Source organism: Orycteropus afer, unplaced genomic scaffold (genome assembly GCF_000298275.1).
Source record: "Orycteropus afer afer isolate SDZICR_OR568_19922 unplaced genomic scaffold, OryAfe1.0 scaffold00088, whole genome shotgun sequence".
Lineage (NCBI taxonomy): Eukaryota > Metazoa > Chordata > Mammalia > Tubulidentata > Orycteropodidae > Orycteropus > Orycteropus afer.
Window position 1 is genome coordinate 10,040,433 of NW_006921675.1, and position 19,878 is coordinate 10,060,310.

Here is a 19,878-nt window from a genome sequence, read left to right on the forward strand (position 1 = left end):
TCTCTCTCTTTCTCTCTCTATAAATATATATATACACTTTGCTGGTTTTTGTGTTTCTCTAGAGAACCCAATCCAACACAGGCTCCCAGCCTTTTCTTGCATTGAAGTAAAGCTAAATAAAAAGGGTACACACTTATTCATGCTTACCTACCAATTTGACTTAAAGATACACTTAGGAATGGATCTTGTTTTGAACCTGGAGACTGTCTGTATACAATATGTGGCCTTTTGTGCCTGGCTTTTTTCACTTAGTAAATGTGTATAGGGCTCATCCACGTGGTAGCATGCATCAGGACTTCATCCCTTTATCTGGTAGACTACGGTAAAGCGTAACACCCATGCAGACCTACATACCTATGCCTTTAATAGTCTCTTTAACTTACAGAGCTGGAATCATACTTTTTATGTTGTTGTTAGGTGCCATTGAGTCATCTCTGACTCATAGCGACCCCACCTGGGGTTTCCAAGGCAGTATCACTACAGAAGTAGATGGCCCAACCTTCCTTCCGAACTTTTTATGTAGTGCTACCTTTTTCCCTTAAATATGTCTCATGTTATTTACATAATCCTTGAGAACATTTTCAGTGCCTGCATGATGTTATTCAATAAACAACATAATTTTTTGAACCATATTTTAATGGACATTACTTCTTGTGTTTGCAGAACTTTTATAACAACCTGAGATGAACAGCTTTGTGCTAGAATCTTACAAATATAACAGATTTTACCTTTTAGCAACAATTCTTGAAATAGATGAATGATCAAAGGGTAAGAACAGTTTTTCAAGGCCTTTGGCCATACTGCCAGATTGGTTTACTAAGGGCACACCAGTTTACACCATTGTGAGCATGGTTTTCTTATCCTAAATACCTGAGATGGCTAAAAAAAAATTTCAGTTTGGTGACAAAGCATCTCTCTGTGTTGATTTGTGTCTCTCAATAAAAATACTTGAAATTTTCCTAAAGCCACCTAAAATTCTCCCTGACAAAATTGAGCTTTTCATTGGCATATTTATTTGGAAACATTAGAGGAAATACATTTGTGTTAAAGCACTTTTGGCTGTGTCTTTTTAAATGAAAAACTTAAATTCTTGCTTTGTTAAAAGCTTCTTGGAAGTAAGCTGGTTTTGATCATTAGCATTTGTTAAAAAGCACTTCATTGAATATCTAGAATTACTGATTTTCAACTAGTTGCTCAGAGTTGATAAGTTTTTGTTCCATAAAATTCATACTCTAGAAATATGAATATTATTGCATTCATAATTGCTTATTAGGGCTCTATATTGGGAGTTTGTAGAAATAAACAAACAAAAACAAACTCACTGCCGTCGAGTCGATCCTGACTCATATCGACCCCTCCTTGGGTTTCCGAGGCGGTGTCTCTACGGAAGTAGATTGCCCAGGCTTCCTTCTAAGGAGTGGCTGGTAGGTTTGAACCACCAGCTTTCTGGTTAGCAATCAAATGCCTTATGCACTACGCCACCAGATTATAATTTAACAGAACAAGAAAGTAAATACAGTGTTAACTTTTGGTATTTAGAGAATCCAAGATCCCAAATGTGGTGACAGCTGTTTTGTGCAAATGATAATGAAGATGATAGATTTTACTTATCTTGAAAAGTTTAAAAAATGTAAGTTAAAGGCTAATAGAGATACTGTATGAATCACAGTTTAGACAGAGCATTATAGAGGCCGTCTCTGGGTTTTTAATTACTTAGATCTGATTTGGATTTCTTAAAAGTACATAAACATTTCTAGTAACTTACTCTTATTTTAATCTTAGTGAGGATACATGCTTTTTATTCTTGAGAGTCTACTGATGTAATATATAGATTCTTTCATTGTTCTTTGCTATGTAGTTATGACCAATAAGAATAATTTTTCTTTTTATTGAACTGACAGCGATTCAACCATCCTTCTCTGTCAAAATGTATATAAAAAATCAGCTATTGTGCAATTTGGTTATCAAGACACAATGCAAGATAAATTGCAATGTAGGTAGGTGTGTAGGTGGATTTATTTATATTTATATACAAAGTGTGTATAGTAATCCAAGGCAGTAATCACTGCCCTAGATAGAGGATTAAAAGAATGGTTTGACAGATATGGAATGATGTGTATTTTTTTAGTGAGGCATTTTGTAATTACTGCATCAATGGAGAAAACTAAATATGCATTATTGTGCCCTGTAATAATTATTTTATTTTGGTAACCATTACAAACCGCAAGATGTCTTACATTATTACGTCATATCTTGTTGGGGCATTGGTCAGCATTTCAGTTTTTTCTTACTGTTTTAGGTTACGCCAGATTTTTCTTGATTTGTAAAATAACCGCATTAGCTTTTTCAAAAGGATTTCAGTATTGTGTTAGTGAGGTAAAATAATGATCACTACCATTAATTGTACCAGGTACTGTGCTAAGCAATACATGTTATTAACTCGGTTATTCCTCCCTGTTGCTCAGCGATGTTGATATTACCACATTTTGTAGATAAGAAACAAACTCAGATAAGAAACAGATTCAGAAAGGAACCCATGGTTACCCAGTCAGTAACGTAGAGATGGGGCTCATATAGAAACCTGGGTCCATTTTAAATGTAATCTTTTGTTATCCCTTACTGTTGGTAGTCTATAGAACCTTTTTTCAGGCCATTTGAAAAACTGGAAGTTCAGTTCGTTCCATCAGTAGAATGGCTTCTTTGTGCTTCTGTGAAATTGAAGCCAGGTCTTTGGAATGACTGGCCAAAGTTATTCAGTGAACTGCTGGAGAAATTGTGCCTACTTGATTTACTGTATGCTGTGAATTCTTTCCATCGTAAAATAGTAGAAAAGCAGATCACGAATTTGTGTTAACATTTCCAAATATGTGTTTGAAACAGATTTGGCAACTGATCGGAAGCTCTTCCGTCTGGTCTCCAACGACTCCTTCATCTCCATTCAGCCTTCCTTATCCTCTGGTGGACAGGATTTACCAAGGGACTTCAGTGACAAAGTGAGCCTGCCAAGTCATAGCCACCACCACCACGTCGACCAGTCTCTGTCCAGCGCCTGTGACACGGAAGTGGCTTCTCTCGTACCTTTGCATTCACACTCCTACAGGAAAGATCACCGGCCACGAGGTGTGCCACGGACTTCTAGCTCTGCCGTGGCTTTTCCAGATACTTCGCTGAATGACTTTCCCCTATATCAGCAAAGACGTGGGTTAGATCCAGTCAGTGAGTTAGAGTCTTCCAAGCCCCATTCTGGATCCAAAGAATCCTTGGTGGAAAATTCTTGTTTATCTGGGGAATTTCAGCTTGTTGGTGACCTGAAGAAAAGCAGTTCTCAGCCACCCACAAAAAGTGGGAAGAGCAAACCTTTGAAAGCAGACCAAAGCCTGGACAGCTTGAGGAGCTTGAGTACGCGGAGCAGCGGGTCTACAGAGAGCTACTGTAGTGGGGCCGACCGCGACACCAACAGTACTGTCAGCAGCTATAAAAGCGAGCAGACCAGCTCCACTCACATAGAGAGCGTCTTGTCAGAGCACGAGGAGTCTCCTAACACAGGAAAGAAAAGCAATAGGAAAAAAGAATGCAGTGTTGAAGCGGAGGAAAAGAATAACTGTAACAACAGTGACCAAAGGACTAGTAGTGAAAAGACTGCTTTGGAAGGAAGTACAAATAGTGGGGTTCAAGAGGCCAAGGATTCTAACACCTCCGATGATGTCCACAACCCAAAAGGTCTCAGTACCTCTGCATCCGAGGAAGCCAATAAAAATCCCCATGCCAATGAATTTACTTCACAGGGTGACAAGCTGCTTGGAAAAACATCTGAAAACAAAGAGGAGCAGAGTGACAAGTCTGCTGTTTCTGTGGATTCAAAAATTTCTAAAGATGTTGGTGGAAAGCAAAAAGAAGGGGATGTACGACCTAAGTCTTCTAGCTTAATCCACCGGACAGCCTCTGCCCACAAATCGGGCAGGAGACGGACAGGAAAAAAACGGGCCAGCAGTTTTGACTCCAGTCGGCATAGGGACTATGTTTCCTTTCGAGGCGTTTCTGGTACCAAACCACACAGTGCTATATTTTGTCACGATGAGGATTCGAGTGATCAAAGTGACTTGAGTAGAACATCAAGCGTTCAGTCTGCTCACCAGTTCAGCAGCGATAGCTCTTCTAGTACAACTTCTCATGCACGTCAGTCTCCTGAGGGCAGGTACAGTGCTCTGAAGACCAAGCACGTTCATAAAGAAAGGGGCACAGATGCTGAACACACACACAAGAGTCATTCGGGTCCTGAGGGAACTGGGAAGAAGCGGGCAACACGCCGGACTTCGAGCACGAACAGTGCCAAGACTCGGGCCCGTGTGCTGAGCCTGGACAGTGGCACTGTAGCATGTCTGAATGACTCACACAGGCTCATGGCACCTGAAAGTATCAAACCGTTAACCACTTCAAAATCAGATCTTGAGGCCAAAGAGGGAGAGGTGCTAGATGAGCTGTCTTTATTGGGAAGGGCTTCCCAGTTAGAGACAGTCACCCGGTCTAGGAATAGCTTGCCAAGCCAGGTCACATTTCCCGAAGGGGAAGAGCAAGATGCAGTCAGTGGAGGTGAGTAAACTGCAAGAAGAGATTTCCCCAAGAGTTCTAGTAATTTTCAATACTAATGATTAGAGTACTGCTTATTAAAAATAACACTTTGTGGTAAAATAATGCTTTGTGTTAATATGCTTTCTACTGTTGTGTTATTAAAATAAACAGAGTTTCATGAGTTGGTTATGTTAGAAAAGGTTTTGTATACACATTAAAAAAAATGCTTCTACAGTTGGATTGTTTGAATATATATATCCATTTGTTCACAATGACATTGACCTTTTTCAAACCAGTTGTCACCTGTTAATGTTGTGCCAGGAATAGCGATTGACCCCCTCCCTGTGCACAACAGTAGCAACAGCAAAATGTAGACTTGTATTAGGGCACCAGCCATTTTCCGTGGGCTCTTTGGTAGCCTGTGGCACTGGACTTCAGAGTTGGGTCACTCAAACTGTTACCTAAGATTTGCCCAGGTATCACTCTGGCCCTGATGAGGCATCGGGGAATTTGTGGCTCTTCATGTCTGGCTTTCTTTCTTGCTTACTCAAGTTTCAGGCATTGGGGATATTTTCTTTTTTTTTCCCCCCTGTAACTTCACATTTTTCTTAAAAATAAAGTTTATTAAATCAAGGTTTAGATTTTTTTTATTGGCATTTAGTATCCATTACTTGGTTGTGTGCTGTTCCCTAGGATCACAGTGAGGGTGTTTGGGTTGAAGTAGTAGTTTATTTATTTCAGGTTGAGGGGATTGCTCAGAATTCCAGAGGTGACTTTATAATCTGTCATTGTAGCGTGATATTTTTGTTATTTCAGTTGTATGCTTCCCCTCCCCACACCTTTCTAGTCTCTCTCGTCCTGAATCTTTGCTCATTCTCTTCTGGTTATTATGGAATATGGTTCTGCATAGGTTCAGAATAATTAGATCTTGTGTCGCTAGCACCTTTGTTTTCCAATCCTCCACCTCCATTCCCATTAATGAAGCTAATGTCTTTAGTTTTCAGGTTTATAGACTGTTGGTCTTATCAAATGCCTCTTGTTAACATCTCTTATTAAAGAGTTCTGCTGGGTTTTTTTTTCTTTGTACAAATGCTCTGAAATACAAGGAACTTACTTTTTCTTGCAAAGAATTTTAATTTCATCCAGAGTCCATATTAGGGTAAACTTTCTTTTGTTTGGGTATAGTTTCTATAAAAGATTATTTTCAAAGGGAATGAATATACAGAAGTGATCTTTAGTACTTCAGAAAAAAAGTAGTTTATCAAACCTTAAGTATTGAGAATTAACTATATCTTAAGTAATTATAATCATTTGGCAACCTGGAAATCATTCTGTTGCTTATGAAAGGTCTGAAATGGCTTTTAGTGGTTTCTTGCACAAATCATATTAGCTATCTTCATCATGCATACAAGAAACTACTGTTTTAAAATACAGCTTAATTTTTGTAGTTCTGATCAAAATTTTAAGTTACTGTATATTGTTGAAAAGTAAATGAAATATGTAAAGAAGGTACAGTAAATCTCTGTCTTTGTATTTAAAATGTCATTTCCTTTTTTGTAGGGTATGTAACGTATTGTCATTTTACTTGGTTTTGATTTTTAGAGAAATTATGGGGTATTATTTACTTCTTCGTGCAGTTCTTTGATTTAATATAAGTGCTCATTTTCCCAGGTTCCAGCTTTTGTATTGTGTTCTTAATTTTTTTAAAAAAAGAATCACAAAAATTTGAGTTAATGTTAATAAGAAACAAATAATGAACTAATATTTCTGTGCACTTTGGTGGAAGAAAGAGGTTGTGGGCTGTTGAAGAACATACTTACTGCCAAAGGAAGGCATTAGGGGTATTTTTATTTGAGCTTGCTTCTTGTATTTAGAATAAAAATAAGAGCAAAAGTAGATACTTCACTGATTGATAATTTGTTGGTTGTGATCACATTTTGTTAAGGGTTTGTTTGGGCTTTTGGAAAATAGGAGGTAGTGGGAGGATGGGCTTTGCTTTGGTTCTTGTGACTTCAAGTTACACAGCATGTTAAATACTGGGTAAAGGTATTTGTTTGTATTTCATCCTTAATCACCGCACTGCTATCTGACAATGTAGGAGATTTTTCTGGGCTATCTAGTCTCCCTTACACACTGCAGTGCTGACACGGGTCTGCAGACCAGAGGACGCTGCCTCTGCACAAACCATAAATGGATTTCATCCTCATGAATTTGGAGGTATTGATGAGTTCACTAACAATTTCTTCTTTTAATTTTGAGGCAGGTGGTAGAGGGATAGAATTGAGGAAATGTTCTTTAAAGTACGAAAGTAGAGTACTCTGAAATAGGAAGTTACCTCGCATAGTGATGTGGAGTCATGTACATACCCTTGTTAGCAGAAGCCACTCACCTTGGTAAACCTCAGCTGTCTCGTGTCAGAAGGAGGTGACAGCAGTACTGTCCCACAGGATTGTTGCGGTGGTTAAACAAGTCAGTCCATGTAAAATGTATAGAGCAATACCTGGCACACAGTAGATGTTTAATAAATGCTAATATTACTATTATCTAGGCCACTTTGTATGCTACTCAGCTGTATTCTGTCCCTTGTTTAACTTTCTTAATTTAGTTATATAAAAAATGATTAAACATAGAAACATATTTTAATTGTGCCATTGTGCAATTTGATGATAGTAAAAATAATAATATCTAAATTTCTAATTTTTTGCATAATAGAATAACATTTCTTAAACATCTAATAGTCTGTCGATATGGGTTTCAACCATATTTTAGCAACAATACATAACTTTTGATATTCAGTCATATTACAAGTGATTGCTTGTATAGGTACTTTGATTGAAGTTGGATTTCATCAGTAATGTTCTTTGATTGCCTACGAGGGAAATGTTTGAAGTTCAAACGAAGGCATTTTTTTGTTGATCGCTTATTTTGCATTTAGTTTCTTTATGGTATGAGACGTATCTTAGTTTCATGACAGGTATTTTGAGACTAACAAAGAACAGCCAACTTATATTGCTAGAAAGGTGTCCTGTTTTTCTAGCCTATATTACTTTAAAAAATCATTTCTTTTGAATCATTTAAATTAATTTCTTATGTAATTCAGTACTACTGTGATAGCATATTTTTGGTATCAGATCTCATATTATAAAGGACACCCAGAGTGGAAAAGTTTGTTTTCTCTATTATATGTTGTACTTTTTCTGAACTTTTTAACCTCTGTTTCTTTGTTTGAGAAAATAATTTTAAATATAATGTTTGGGTCACTACCCTGTAAGCATGTAATCATATCCTCTTATAGTCTGTGTTGGGAAGGAAAGATAATCTTTTGTTAAAAGAATATTACTGTTTTTCAAAGAACACCCAAATCTTCTTGACACAGTTTATGTTGAGTTTGTGCCATACCTGTGAATTGAAAGTCTTTTATTTTCTACCCAAATATCATTGAACGTTATAAATATAAGGCAGAGACCACCGTATAGGCCAGAAAACATGAATTAAAAGGATTTTTACTCAATAAAGGGACCCTAAATTCTAATCAACTTAATCTTCTGATTTCTCAGTCTACACAGTAAGTTAGAAGTCAGTCAGTGGAAGGGGAAGGCTGCTTGTGGACTGCAGAGCAGTGACAGGAGAAATAACACAGCTGCCACTAAAGGACGAACTGGTGTGACTGTACACATCACAGCAAAAAGTACAGCATATGGGATCATTAAGAGCAGAGCAGACTTACATTTTAATAGTGGTCAGGGATATCATGGTATCATAATTTAATGTTGTATGAATAGTGTAATTCATTAAGCAGTGTATATATGGCTGATCGTGAGTCACTGAGGAAACATGTGTAAGGTACACTGTAAAGAAAGCCTGCACACGTAAAGCAGCGTAGACGAATGCTCATTACATGTAGTAAAACAGGTTTCTTCCTAGCAGTGTGGAATCCTGGATAAGAACTCAGAACCCTTATATTTTAATATACCGCCATTAATTACTGACTGAGTACTCGGGTAAGCCATTAAATGTGTGCCTCAGTTTCCTCTTCTGTAAAACAGGAATAATAACCTGTCTTGGTGCCCTGGTTTTGCAGTGGTTAAAGCACTCGGCTGAAACTGTATGTTCGGCAGTTCAAACCCACCAGCAGCTCCACAGGAGAAAGATAAGGTCGCCTGCTTCTGTAAAGATTGACAGCCTTGGAAACCCTGTGCAGCAGTTCCTCTCTGTCTGATAGGGTCTACGAGTTGGAATCAATTAAGGGTCGTTGGGTTTGGGGCCTGCCTCACATCTAATTACCAGACTCTCCTGAACTTCAGCCTGATGAGCTTAGATGTGTGAGAGTGATCTGTGAATCGTCAATTGATGATGTAAACTAAGACAGTGATGCCTTTAATTACTTAGAAGGACATTTCCCTTTGCAAATATGTCACTTCAAATATATGTTCTTCAGTCATGACTCCTTACTGTGAGGTGAGTCTCCTGAAAATATGTGCCACATTGTGTCTGAGTACAGGTTTCTGGGAGAGGGTGGCTACCTTCCTTTGCAAAGAATTAAAAAAGATCGGGAACCACTGATGAAAGTGAGTAATCCTTAAGGTGTATCTTTTAGAAATTGTCTTTGTGAAATATGACTTCAGGGCCTTGAAACCATTTTGTGTACCCAGCTGTTTGGCTGCTGGGATTGTGGAATTATCAGTAAGGACATGGCAGATTTCTTAATTGAAGATATAGCTAATAATTTTGTTTCTGTTTGCTGCTGCTGATTCAGTTGTCAAAAAGTAGAATAGTCCTCTAACATGTATTTGTAGATGGAAATTATTTTAATTCAGAATTGATTCTTAGAAGTTGTACAGGTGAGTCTCACTGTTCTTTGGCCTTGCAGAAAATGACCCTTGCACGTATTTGTTTTTGTATTAGAACAAAATTCTTGCATGCTTATGGTTAGTATCATTGTTGGCTAAAATGGAAAGTGAAACAAAAGAGTAAAAATAGGTGAAACCTGTGTGAGCCAGAACTCAACTGGGACTGCCTTGTTTTTCCAGGTGTCACAAGTTTTCTGTCTTTGGCAGGGTGCAGTCTTACCACCCTCTCTGTTTAGTGGAAAAACGTGAGTTCTGCTTCGCTGACAGATTTCCACCTTATACAGTTCCCGGCTTTCACAGGTCTTACTGTATTTAGATAAAAAATGGATTTCTTGTCTAGGCTTAATAGTGATAATGAAGTATTTCATACTTTTTTCCAAAGCCATTTGAATATTTCTGTATACAGTAATTTATTCTTAAGTAAAATGCTTTTTACCTTAAAGAATTCTTTTGTGCATTTCAGAATGTTTGCAAATACCTTTCATTTTCCTAAGATGTATATATACTTACTTGTTTCATACATTCATTTTTTTTTAAATTTAGTTTCCTAATTGCATTTTGCTTTGGCTTTATTAGAGGTACGAAAATACACGTTTTTATCTTCACAATCCTCTCCATTTTCCTCCTGTCTTTTCTTATTATTCTACAAACATTTACCAGTGGGGGAAAAAATATCTTTTTTGAACAGTTCCTTCTTAATTTTTCTTAACTCATTTAATAGCAATTGAGCTATTACAGGAGGTTACCTATAGCCATCCATAAGAACCAGCAAGTAATAACTCGTTAGGTAGGAATCCTTTCAATAAGCCATCAGCTTTATGATCGACATTGTTTTTAGTGGCGTTTTCATTTCTGTACATTTCTACTCTCAACTTTTCAATGTTTGAGATAACTTTTATTTTCCTTAGAATCTGTACAACTTTTCCCTCCCACCTTTTTAAATTTTGCTCTTTTGTATATCCCAGCCGCCCTGGGAATATATTAGTGCTTTTAATACTTGCCCTATTTTCATTCACAGGGTAAAAAGAACTAATAGTCTATTGTTTGAATACCTCCATATAAAAATAACTAGTTGCATTAAAATAATTAAGTACAGAGTGCTTGGAGTTCTCCCTAAGGAGCCCTGGTAGCATAGCGGTTAAGCGCTTTGCTGCTAAGGGAAAGATTGGCAGTTCACACCCACCCCTTGGCTCCACAGGAGAAAAACTTAGCAATGGTTCCTGTGAAGATTACAGCTTAGAAACCCGATGGGGCAGTTCTCGGGCACATGGTTTCGCTGTGAATCAAAATCGACCTGACAGCACTCAACAAGAGTTTTCCTTAAATTTATTGAGATAAATGGGAAGTAACTGCTGAGATGGGAGGTGTATATTGTGGATTTTAATTTCTTTGTGATCTTTAGGAACAGATGAGTACACAGCAGTATTAAATATAAGGGTACCTGTGTCTTATTCATGAATTGCACTTAGACACTCAGCAAATGTTTATTCTTAGTTGAATGACTGTATCATTACCTTAAAAGTAAAAAGCCAAATTATCTGAAGGTTCCTCTTAAACTTGTTATGATTGTAAATTCAGTATTTTGACATATTCTTAATGCCAATAAAGAAATGATTAGAGTCAAACCTGTTACAGTTTTGAGGAAAAAATAGAAAAATATATAGCCATCTAATATATGTTCTTAGAAATACTCATTATTTGTCTTATCATTCATGGTTTTGAATCACTTGAGTGTTTAGTTTATTTCTTCGTTACCTACACATGCATTAAAAAATTGGTTGTACCTAAAGACTATGGAAAGAGTACTAAGTTTGCTGCACAATTTGCATTTTTATACTATCAATATTAAACTTAAATTTCATTCTTCTTTGTCAGAAGATACTGACTTTAAAAACAAATAACAAAAAACTCACTGCCATCAAGTCAATTCCAACTCATAGTGACCTCCTTTGGGTTTCAGAGGTGGTAAATCTTTATGGAAGTAGATTGCCCAGTCTTCCTTCTGCAGAGTAGCTGGTGGGTTTGAACCGCCAACCTTCTGGTTAGTAGCATCCAAATATGAACTTTATAAAGAATTTTTAAAGCATTCTTTCCCTGCTCTGTGTTTCCCTAATCAAAAGATTTCTTTCATTTTCTTTTTCCTATAAAGTTAAAAAACTAAAAAAAGAAAAAAGCAAACTCAACTGCTGTCGAGTCATTTCTGACTCATAGTGACCCTTCCTTGGGTTTCTGAGTTGGTATCTCTACAGAAGTAGATTGCCTAGTCTTCCTTCCGAGGAGTGGCTGGTAGGTTCGAACTGCCAGCCTTCTGGTTAGCAGTCAGATGCCTTAGGCACTATGCTACCAGAGCTCTCTTTCAAAGTTCAAGGATTGAAAAAATATTTTTTACAGTTAACTGTAGGTTTTCATGAAGTGTGGCTCTACCATATGACTGTGGATGATTGAGGCTAATTATTGTAAGCTGAAAGACATTTTTCCCCTTGACAATCACAGCAGTAGACCATTGCTGAATGCTGAATCCTATTCCAAACATAGATGGTCTACATAAATAGCACATTCCCAGTTTAGGCTTCAGACATAGTGTAGTTTCACTCATTATGACCACAAATTGTAGCATAGTGTTTTCACTTGAATGCATGATCCTAACTAATGTTTGAGAAGTTGTATAGCAAACATTGAAAATTCTTTTTAACTATAGGTATCTATAGGAGCTCTGGTGGTGTAGTGCCTAAGGCATTTGACTGCTAACCAGAAGGCTGGTGGTTCAAACCCACTAGCTCCTCGGAGGAAGGTTGGGCAATCTACTTCCGTAGAGATAACTGCCTTAGAAACCCAAGGAGGGGTTGTTATGAGTCAGATCTCACTCGACGGTGGTGAGTTTGTTTTTTTTTTTGTTTAGGCATCTGTATACCTAGAATATTATAATGACAGTAATCATGGGCAATAATCTTAACTCCACTTTAATACCTTATTCACGGAATGTCTAAACTTTCATCTTAATGTGTTTCCAGGAATTTTTTTTTTTAAAGAAGTAAGCAACGTTATATGTACTTACTTTGCAAATAGCAAAATAGAAATGATTTGTAAATAGCAAAAAAAAAAAAAAAGTAAAAATAAAAAAATGTTTTCTGAAGAATGAAAAGGACATTTTGAGTAACAATGGACAGTGTAGTGTGTCTTTTTGTCCCAGTGTATAGACGACTTTTACTTAAAACTACCACTATTAAATCTTCAGTGGGAGGAAGGTAACAGAACTGCCTCCTTTTTTCCTCCCTATTCTCAGTATTCAGTGACCACATGCTGTGTTTTCCAAATCCTTTGGAATTATTTTAGTATATTTTATGTTTCAGATTATTAAATTATGTAATAATTATAATAATTAATAATTATAATTATTAAAATATATCTGGGTAAATTTTATTCTAGGTTTAACTAGAATTAATCATGTTGGCAAGTTTCTTAATGAAGTTGGATTAACCTATAAATTGAGTAATAGGTTTACAATGATAGAATAGAAATCTTCAGTGTAATTTCACAAAAGAAGTCTTGAATTGAGTTTTGGAACAGTGATTCAAATTCCTTGCCCTGACAACCCTAGTGGTGTCTAATTGCTGTTAGCAGGGATGCCAATCATTCACCTAATCATTTCTTCCCTCAAGTGGCTTGTTTTGTTATTTGCTTTGAAATTTTACCCTTCATCCCCAAAATGACTGCCCTGCCCCAGTGTATGTTTTCTTTGTGACAACAGTGGCTGTGGTTTCCTTTTATGGAGGTCACAGTTGTCAGGAATAAGCAGAGTGTGCAGTATGATGTGGTTAACGAAAAGACAATCTTCGACTTTCTAAAGCAGTGCTCCAATAATACGGTTTTCTGTGATAATGGAAATGTTCTAGGTCTGCTCTGTCCAGTGTGTTAGCCAGTAGCCACACAAGTCTGTTAAGCCCTTGAAATGTAGCTAGTACATCTGAGGCACTGAATTTTTAATATAAGTTAAATGTAAATGATCACATATGGCTGTTAGTTGTTAAGTGCGTTGAGTTGACTCCAACTCATAGCAACCCTGTGTACAGCAGAATGAAATACTGCTCAGTCCTGTGCCGGCTCACACTCTTTGCTGTACTGAGCCCACCGTTGCAGCCACTGTGTCAGTCCCTCTGCCGAAGGGCTTCCCCTTTTTCGCTGCCCCTCTGCTCTACCAGCCATGACATCCTTCTCTGGGGACTGGTCTGTTCTGACCAAAGAAGGTGAGGTGAAGCCTGGCCATTCTTGCTTTTATGGAGCATTCCAGCTGCACTTCTTCCAGGACAGATTGTTAGTTCTGGCAGTCTGTGATATTTTTAGTATTCTTCACCAACACCACAATTCACCATATTGGACAGCACAGTTGTAAGACGACCAGATTTAATAAGTTACAATTTTTGTCATAGGTCATACATAGTTTTTACATAGGTGAGCTTTTACCCCACAGGCAGCAACTTTTTCAACTTTAAGGGAATTCTCATGTGCTTGGAAGAAATGTTTCTGCACTAATGTGTTTTGCCTTTATATCTCTAGGAAACAGTTATGTTCGATTGGATGAAAATCATTTTGCATTTTGTTTTAGAAATCCAAATCAGTCGATTAGTATGGTTTTATAAAATTTTAATGTAGTTCTGCAAAGCCATTGTTGTGACCTTCCCATTGCTGTTCCCTTAGTTTTGGTTTGTACTTTATTGCTTTTGGATTAAGTTTCTCTGCCATTTTGCTGATATGTGCTTCCTAATTGAGGGGACCAGTGCAAGGGTACAGAGTTGAATGAAGGTTGATAGCAGCGAAGGACCTTACAGTTATGATATAGTAATGCGATCTTAAATCGTAATTTAATAAACCATTTGTTCAGCCCAGCAGTGGTTTCATTTAATGCTGCCAAAATTGTGGCACAGGGTAGTGTGAGATATATGTGTCCTCTCTGCCTTAGTCCTCGGTGTTGAAAAGTCATCCCTTGTATCCACAGAGGGACTGGTTCCAGGAGAGTCCTGGAATCCTCAGATGTGCATGTCCTTATATAAAATGGCATAGTATTTGCATGTGACCTATGTGTATATCCACCTGTATACTTTGAATCATCTCTGTATTACTTATAATACCTAATACAAGGTAAATGCAGCGTAAGTAGCAATGTAAATATGCCTTCTCTTAGTCTTTCAACAATTGCTTTGATACCTTAACTGGCCCTTCCCATATCCCCCAAATATTTTATATCCTCGGGACCTGTGGATAGGGAGGGCTGACTATATCATGTTTGCTGCTTTTAGTATCCTCATGAGAGTAGAAAATAATGCCCCATTCCTGGTAGAAATTACCAAATGCTATATACTTTTTAAGGTCTACTTAAGGCATTTGACTGCTAACCAGAAGGCTGGCGGTTCAAACCCACTGGCCACTCCTCGGAAGGAAGGTTGGACACTCTAATTCCGTAGTGATACCGCCTCAGAAACCCAAAGGGGGGTCACTGTGAGTCAGATCCAACTTGATGGCAGCAAGTTTGGTTTTGGTTTGGTTTAATTAAAGAGAAGCTCTGGTGATGCAGTACCTAAAGCATGTGACTGCTAACCAGAAAGTTGGTGGTTCAAACCCACCAGCTGCTCTGTGGAAGGAAGATGGGGACAATCTGCTTCAATAAAGATTCACCACCTCAGAAACCCAGTTGGAGTCTCTATGAGTCAGAATCCACTTGATGGAGGAAATAGAGGACTATGGGACTAAATAAATGAGACTTTTAGGAAAAGATTTAAAGCAACAGTGACCTTAAAATAGGAAACAGGTTGAAAAGAATATAGTGAAACCAGATAATAGGTTAAAGACACTGTTTTTAAAGAGGCAATGAATTATTTTTAAATAAATGACACTTTGGTGTGCTCCCTGATGTGATCAGTTAACAGTGCACATACAGACAGTCTGGGTTAATCAGACAAGTTCACTTTACCTTTGAGGGTGGGAAGGCAAGGGAAAGACAGGCTCAGCTGCTATTTACATCCCTGACCTAGGCTCCTATTTGACCTAAGTCTGTCTTGATGCAGCAGCACAGGCCAGCGAGGAAGTGGTGTCATTTCGTCGTGAACGCAGCACATTTAGGCGCCAGGCAGTACGGCGCCGGCACAATGCAGGGAGTAACCCCACCCCTCCTACATTGCTCATCGGATCACCCCTAAGGTACGGTATTTTAAAATTCCACCAAGTTTAGCATGCATGTAACCAACCTTCTAACCTGTTGTGTCAATGCCAGGAAAGCATTTGAATAGCTTTTTCTTGTTATCTTTGATTTTCCTTCCTAAACCTTTACTCTTTCAGGCTTTCTCTGCATGTGACCATGAGTCTGTTGCATTATGCATGCCTTACGTTGCACTATTTAAACAAATAGATCAGATTGGATTAGCCGATTTTAAATTGCAAAATTACCCTTGGGCAATTATCAAAATGTGAGTAGAGGCCTTAAGTCAGCTTTTCATTTGTTTTCTATTCCAAATGAGTCATATTAGTGTAGCATCTTTCCCCACCATCTTGACAGTGTTTAATATGAGTCAGCATGGGACTAGCAGTGAGTTTACTGAGGACTAACAGATGGTGACCTCAGCTTGATAAGCCAGTTTGATTATTTCACTATAATATATATATATGTATTTTATATGTCTTAAAAATTGATATCTTTTATAATCACCAGGATCTAGTAAATGACATGGAACTAAAATATTTAATTTATGGTAAAATATAGTCCATTGGATATATGTATTTGTACGAACATCTGTACTGAATTTTCAGTCTTCACTAGTAGTATATGGTACCAAAACATTTTTATTGTGTCTAATATTCTTCATCAAGAAAGCATCCTATTATAACATTGGGAATAATTATTCATTAAAATTCTGTGTTTTATTCTCAATTGCATCAAATATTAGGAGTCTGTGCCTTGAATTAGAAATGTAAAATTTATCCATAAGATTTGTGCTTTGAGAATACAGATAGTGACATAAATACATTACATGTGCTTATTTAAGCACTGCATATATCATATACTTCTTTCAATCTCTATGTTTAAAAGCACTGTCATCCAAATTATTTTCCTACCATGTTTTAATTTGAAGCTCAAAAGAAAAAGCATTTGATGAAATAACTGCTATACAGTACATGGTAGGTTGGAAGAGATGAATCCCCTTCCATAACTAAAACCTGGTTCTTGATAGTTATAATATCCCATTTATTTAAATGTTGCTTTATTAAGGTCCCTTGGTAGTATAGATGGTCAACACTGGGCTCGTAACCCACAGGTTGCCTGTTCGAACCCACCCATTGGCATCGTCCAAGACCCACGTAAAGATTATATCCAACCCAGCTCTGAAACCCACAGAGCCACCCCATGTGAAGACATAAACAAATGACTCAATGTTGCTTTATTTATATTCTCCTGGGTTTTAAGACTTGATTATTTTTATATATTTGACATTATAATCAAGGACTTCACCTTTTGTAGGTCATTTTCAGAATTAATCCTGAAGTAATGCATAATTCTGTATGGATTAATGTAAACGATATTTAAAATAGAAACCTGCCCTGAGCACTTGGCATTTTCTGGGCCCGCCTCTTTTGTTTTTTCCCTACTTCTTTCCTTTGGTGCCTGAAGCAACTTTTCTTTCTGCTGATGAATTTGGGACATAGACCAACATGCAGAAAGAGCTCAGCATTTCATTTTACTTTTTCTGTTTTGTTTTTAACCTCTTCTTTTTGCCTCTTGAATCATACTTACCACAGGCATCATCTTTTTTTCCTACTCACCCAGTGTTGATATTTCTGAAACTTTTTTTTTTTTTAACCTTCGCTTTTCAGTCTTTTAACATCTTTTCATTCTTCGCTGCAAATGGAACTGCTGGATCCCACTCCCTAAACATAGACAAATTAGCGTTTTCTCTGCCTGGTGGAATATTGAAGGAGCTGTATTCTGCTCCAGGCAATCACATAGCATGTGCCTGTTTTTCTGGGGTTTTTGGTATATCGCCATTCAAATGAGGTTATGGTGTGAAACTTAATTTGTAGAGAGTCCAAGTTAGAATTTTTGGCAAGTAGTCTTCCAGTAGTTAGAATGTAGTTTTTGTTGAGGTTCTAGGAATATTTCTAGTACAGAGGTTGCATGTATTTTAGATGAGCTTGATTTCATCTAAAGATAAATTCAGTTGTGAGGAATTAGGAGAAATAGCAATTTATTAAACTCATCTTTTGTAATTGCAGAAATAATCAGCTAAAGTATATTGGTATTATTAGTGTGAGTTAAAGAATGTGTGTCTTGGTAAAATATAGATAGATTCTCAAGGATCGGGAATCATCAAATGGTCACAAAGACAATTGGCATGTAGTGTTTCAGAATATCCTATTTTAGAATTATTTTGGAAAGTTTTTTTGTTTTCATTAGTCTTACAGATAGGTTTTGTAGGCCCTTGGTCATTCTTCCTGCTTACTAGAGATAACAACAAAGACACATTTAAAATTTTTATAATATTAATATTAATAGTTGTAATTATAGTTCTGTGTCTACATGTATCCACTTAAATGTGTGTTATCTTTTAGAATTCTAATTAATGAGCTGGAATGAAAAGAAATCATCGGTGCATTTTGGTAAAGGGGAAAAATCCTTTAGTGTATTCTTAGGTTTATTTTTTAAAATGTAAGATTGAAATATCTGTAGTAAATGAGGTCATAACTCAGAGGCCTTGATTTGAAATTCTAGGAGTCCTTTTGTGGTGCTCAGGAATAAACCCACCAAATGCTTGTTGTTTGTGTGCTGTGTTTAAGAGATCCTCTGGGTGTTCTCTGGAATCTAGAGATACATAGGAATAACGTGGTCACACTTCAGAGTTTACACTTTAGTTGGGGAGCCACATACCTTTGTAGGAGGCAGTATAAGGCAGAATGTGTCCAATACCAAATCAGTAGGATGGAGGAAAGAAAGACCAAGGCCTCCTGTATTTTTCTGTGATTTAAGTTAGAAATATTAATTACTAAGATTGTATGCATGTCAGTGAGGCTATTGATAGCTGAGTTGTTGTTGTGTGCCATCGAGTCGGTCCCGACTCATAATGACCCCTCCTTGGGTTTCCGAGGCAGTATCACTACGGAAGTAGATTGCCCAACCTTCCTTCCAAGGAGTGGCTGGCGGGTTTGAACCGCCAGCCTTCTGGTTAGCAGTTAAGTGCCTTAGCCACTATGCTACCAGAGCTCCTAGTTAGACTTAAATTTTACTTTTCCATTTGCTGTTGCAAAAACAGCAAGGAGGAAACATGTTTTGACCTCCTCTAATTCCACAAGGGGAAGACAGGATTACCAGCAGTAACCCAAGGCCTATTCCTGCCAGGCCAGACATGCTGCCTCCCTCCAGCCCTTTCATCAACCGTTCCTCCCAAAGCACCCACCACCTCTCTCCTGGGTTCGATAATTCGCTGCAGTGGCCACACAGAGCTCACAGATTATGGGGTTTATTAGGGAAGCACCACAGGCTACAATTCAAGTTCAGGAAAAATGCTCAGTCTCTCTCCCAGCCCACCGTTCTCAGCCAACAGTCTCTCACAGTCTCTTTCCCAGCAGTGCTGGTCCCTCGGTGTCTCACTCAGCAATGCGTGTCTCTTGCGTCTCTTTCCCAGCAACACGTGTCTCAGGAGCCCGTGTCTCTTTCAGCAGCACGTCTTCCTCAACCAGCAGTCAGAGAGAGTTCTGCCTCCAGGAGGCCTCCCTTTAGAGCCCGCAGGGTGGTCAAACTAGCCAATTATAGCATCAGAACTCTAAGCACCTGAGAGAGAGTGGGCACCTCCCAGAACATTGTTTTGTGCCACTCCCAACAGAAATACTCCAGGTGGACACCTTCAGCAATCAGGAGCTCCTCAGTTGCTCATAGCAAATCCCACCTTGGAGTTTACAAAGACTTATAGGTAGAAAAGCCACACAAAGTAATTTACTACACTGCAGCTGTTGTAAAATAGTTGCTTATCTTACTTCAAACTAGTAGTTTGGCATGTAATTGATACCGTAGAACAGATGAATTAAAGCCAAGTATTAGTGTAAGATGAAGTATAGCCCTCCAAGAATATGCTTCCTGGTAGTTTCTGCATAAATGACAGGCTTTTGTTGTTGTTGAATGACTGAAAATAGGGGCTTTTCTCTGCCCAGTGGAATTCTTGCCTTCCGTAAGGAAGTCTTAGGTTTGATTCTCGGCCAGTGCACTTCGAGCACAGTCACTGCCTGTCTGCCAGTGGAGGCTTGCATGTTGCTCTGATGCTGAACAGGTATCCAGGGAGCTACCAGGCTGGGACAGACTAGGGACAAAGGCCTGGCAATCTGCTTCCAAGTTAGCCAGTGAAAGCCCTGTGGACCACAGCAGCCTGGTGCACTGTGCATGGGGCCGCGAAGATCAGGGTCTGACTTCGTGGCAGCTAACAAC

The 19,878-nt window shown here is 38.1% G+C and overlaps 1 protein-coding gene across 1 annotated transcript in view; it reads left to right on the top strand.

The window, feature by feature from the left end:
- Nucleotides 1–19,878, top strand: part of PCNX1 (pecanex 1) — a 210,724-nt gene that overhangs the window by 75,861 nt on the left and 114,985 nt on the right. Inside the window, exons 6-7 of the mRNA XM_007942339.1 lie at nucleotides 2,881–4,590; nucleotides 15,479–15,611. Coding sequence (XP_007940530.1) covers nucleotides 2,881–4,590; nucleotides 15,479–15,611 — 1,843 coding nt within the window. The remainder of the gene's footprint in view (nucleotides 1–2,880; nucleotides 4,591–15,478; nucleotides 15,612–19,878) is intronic.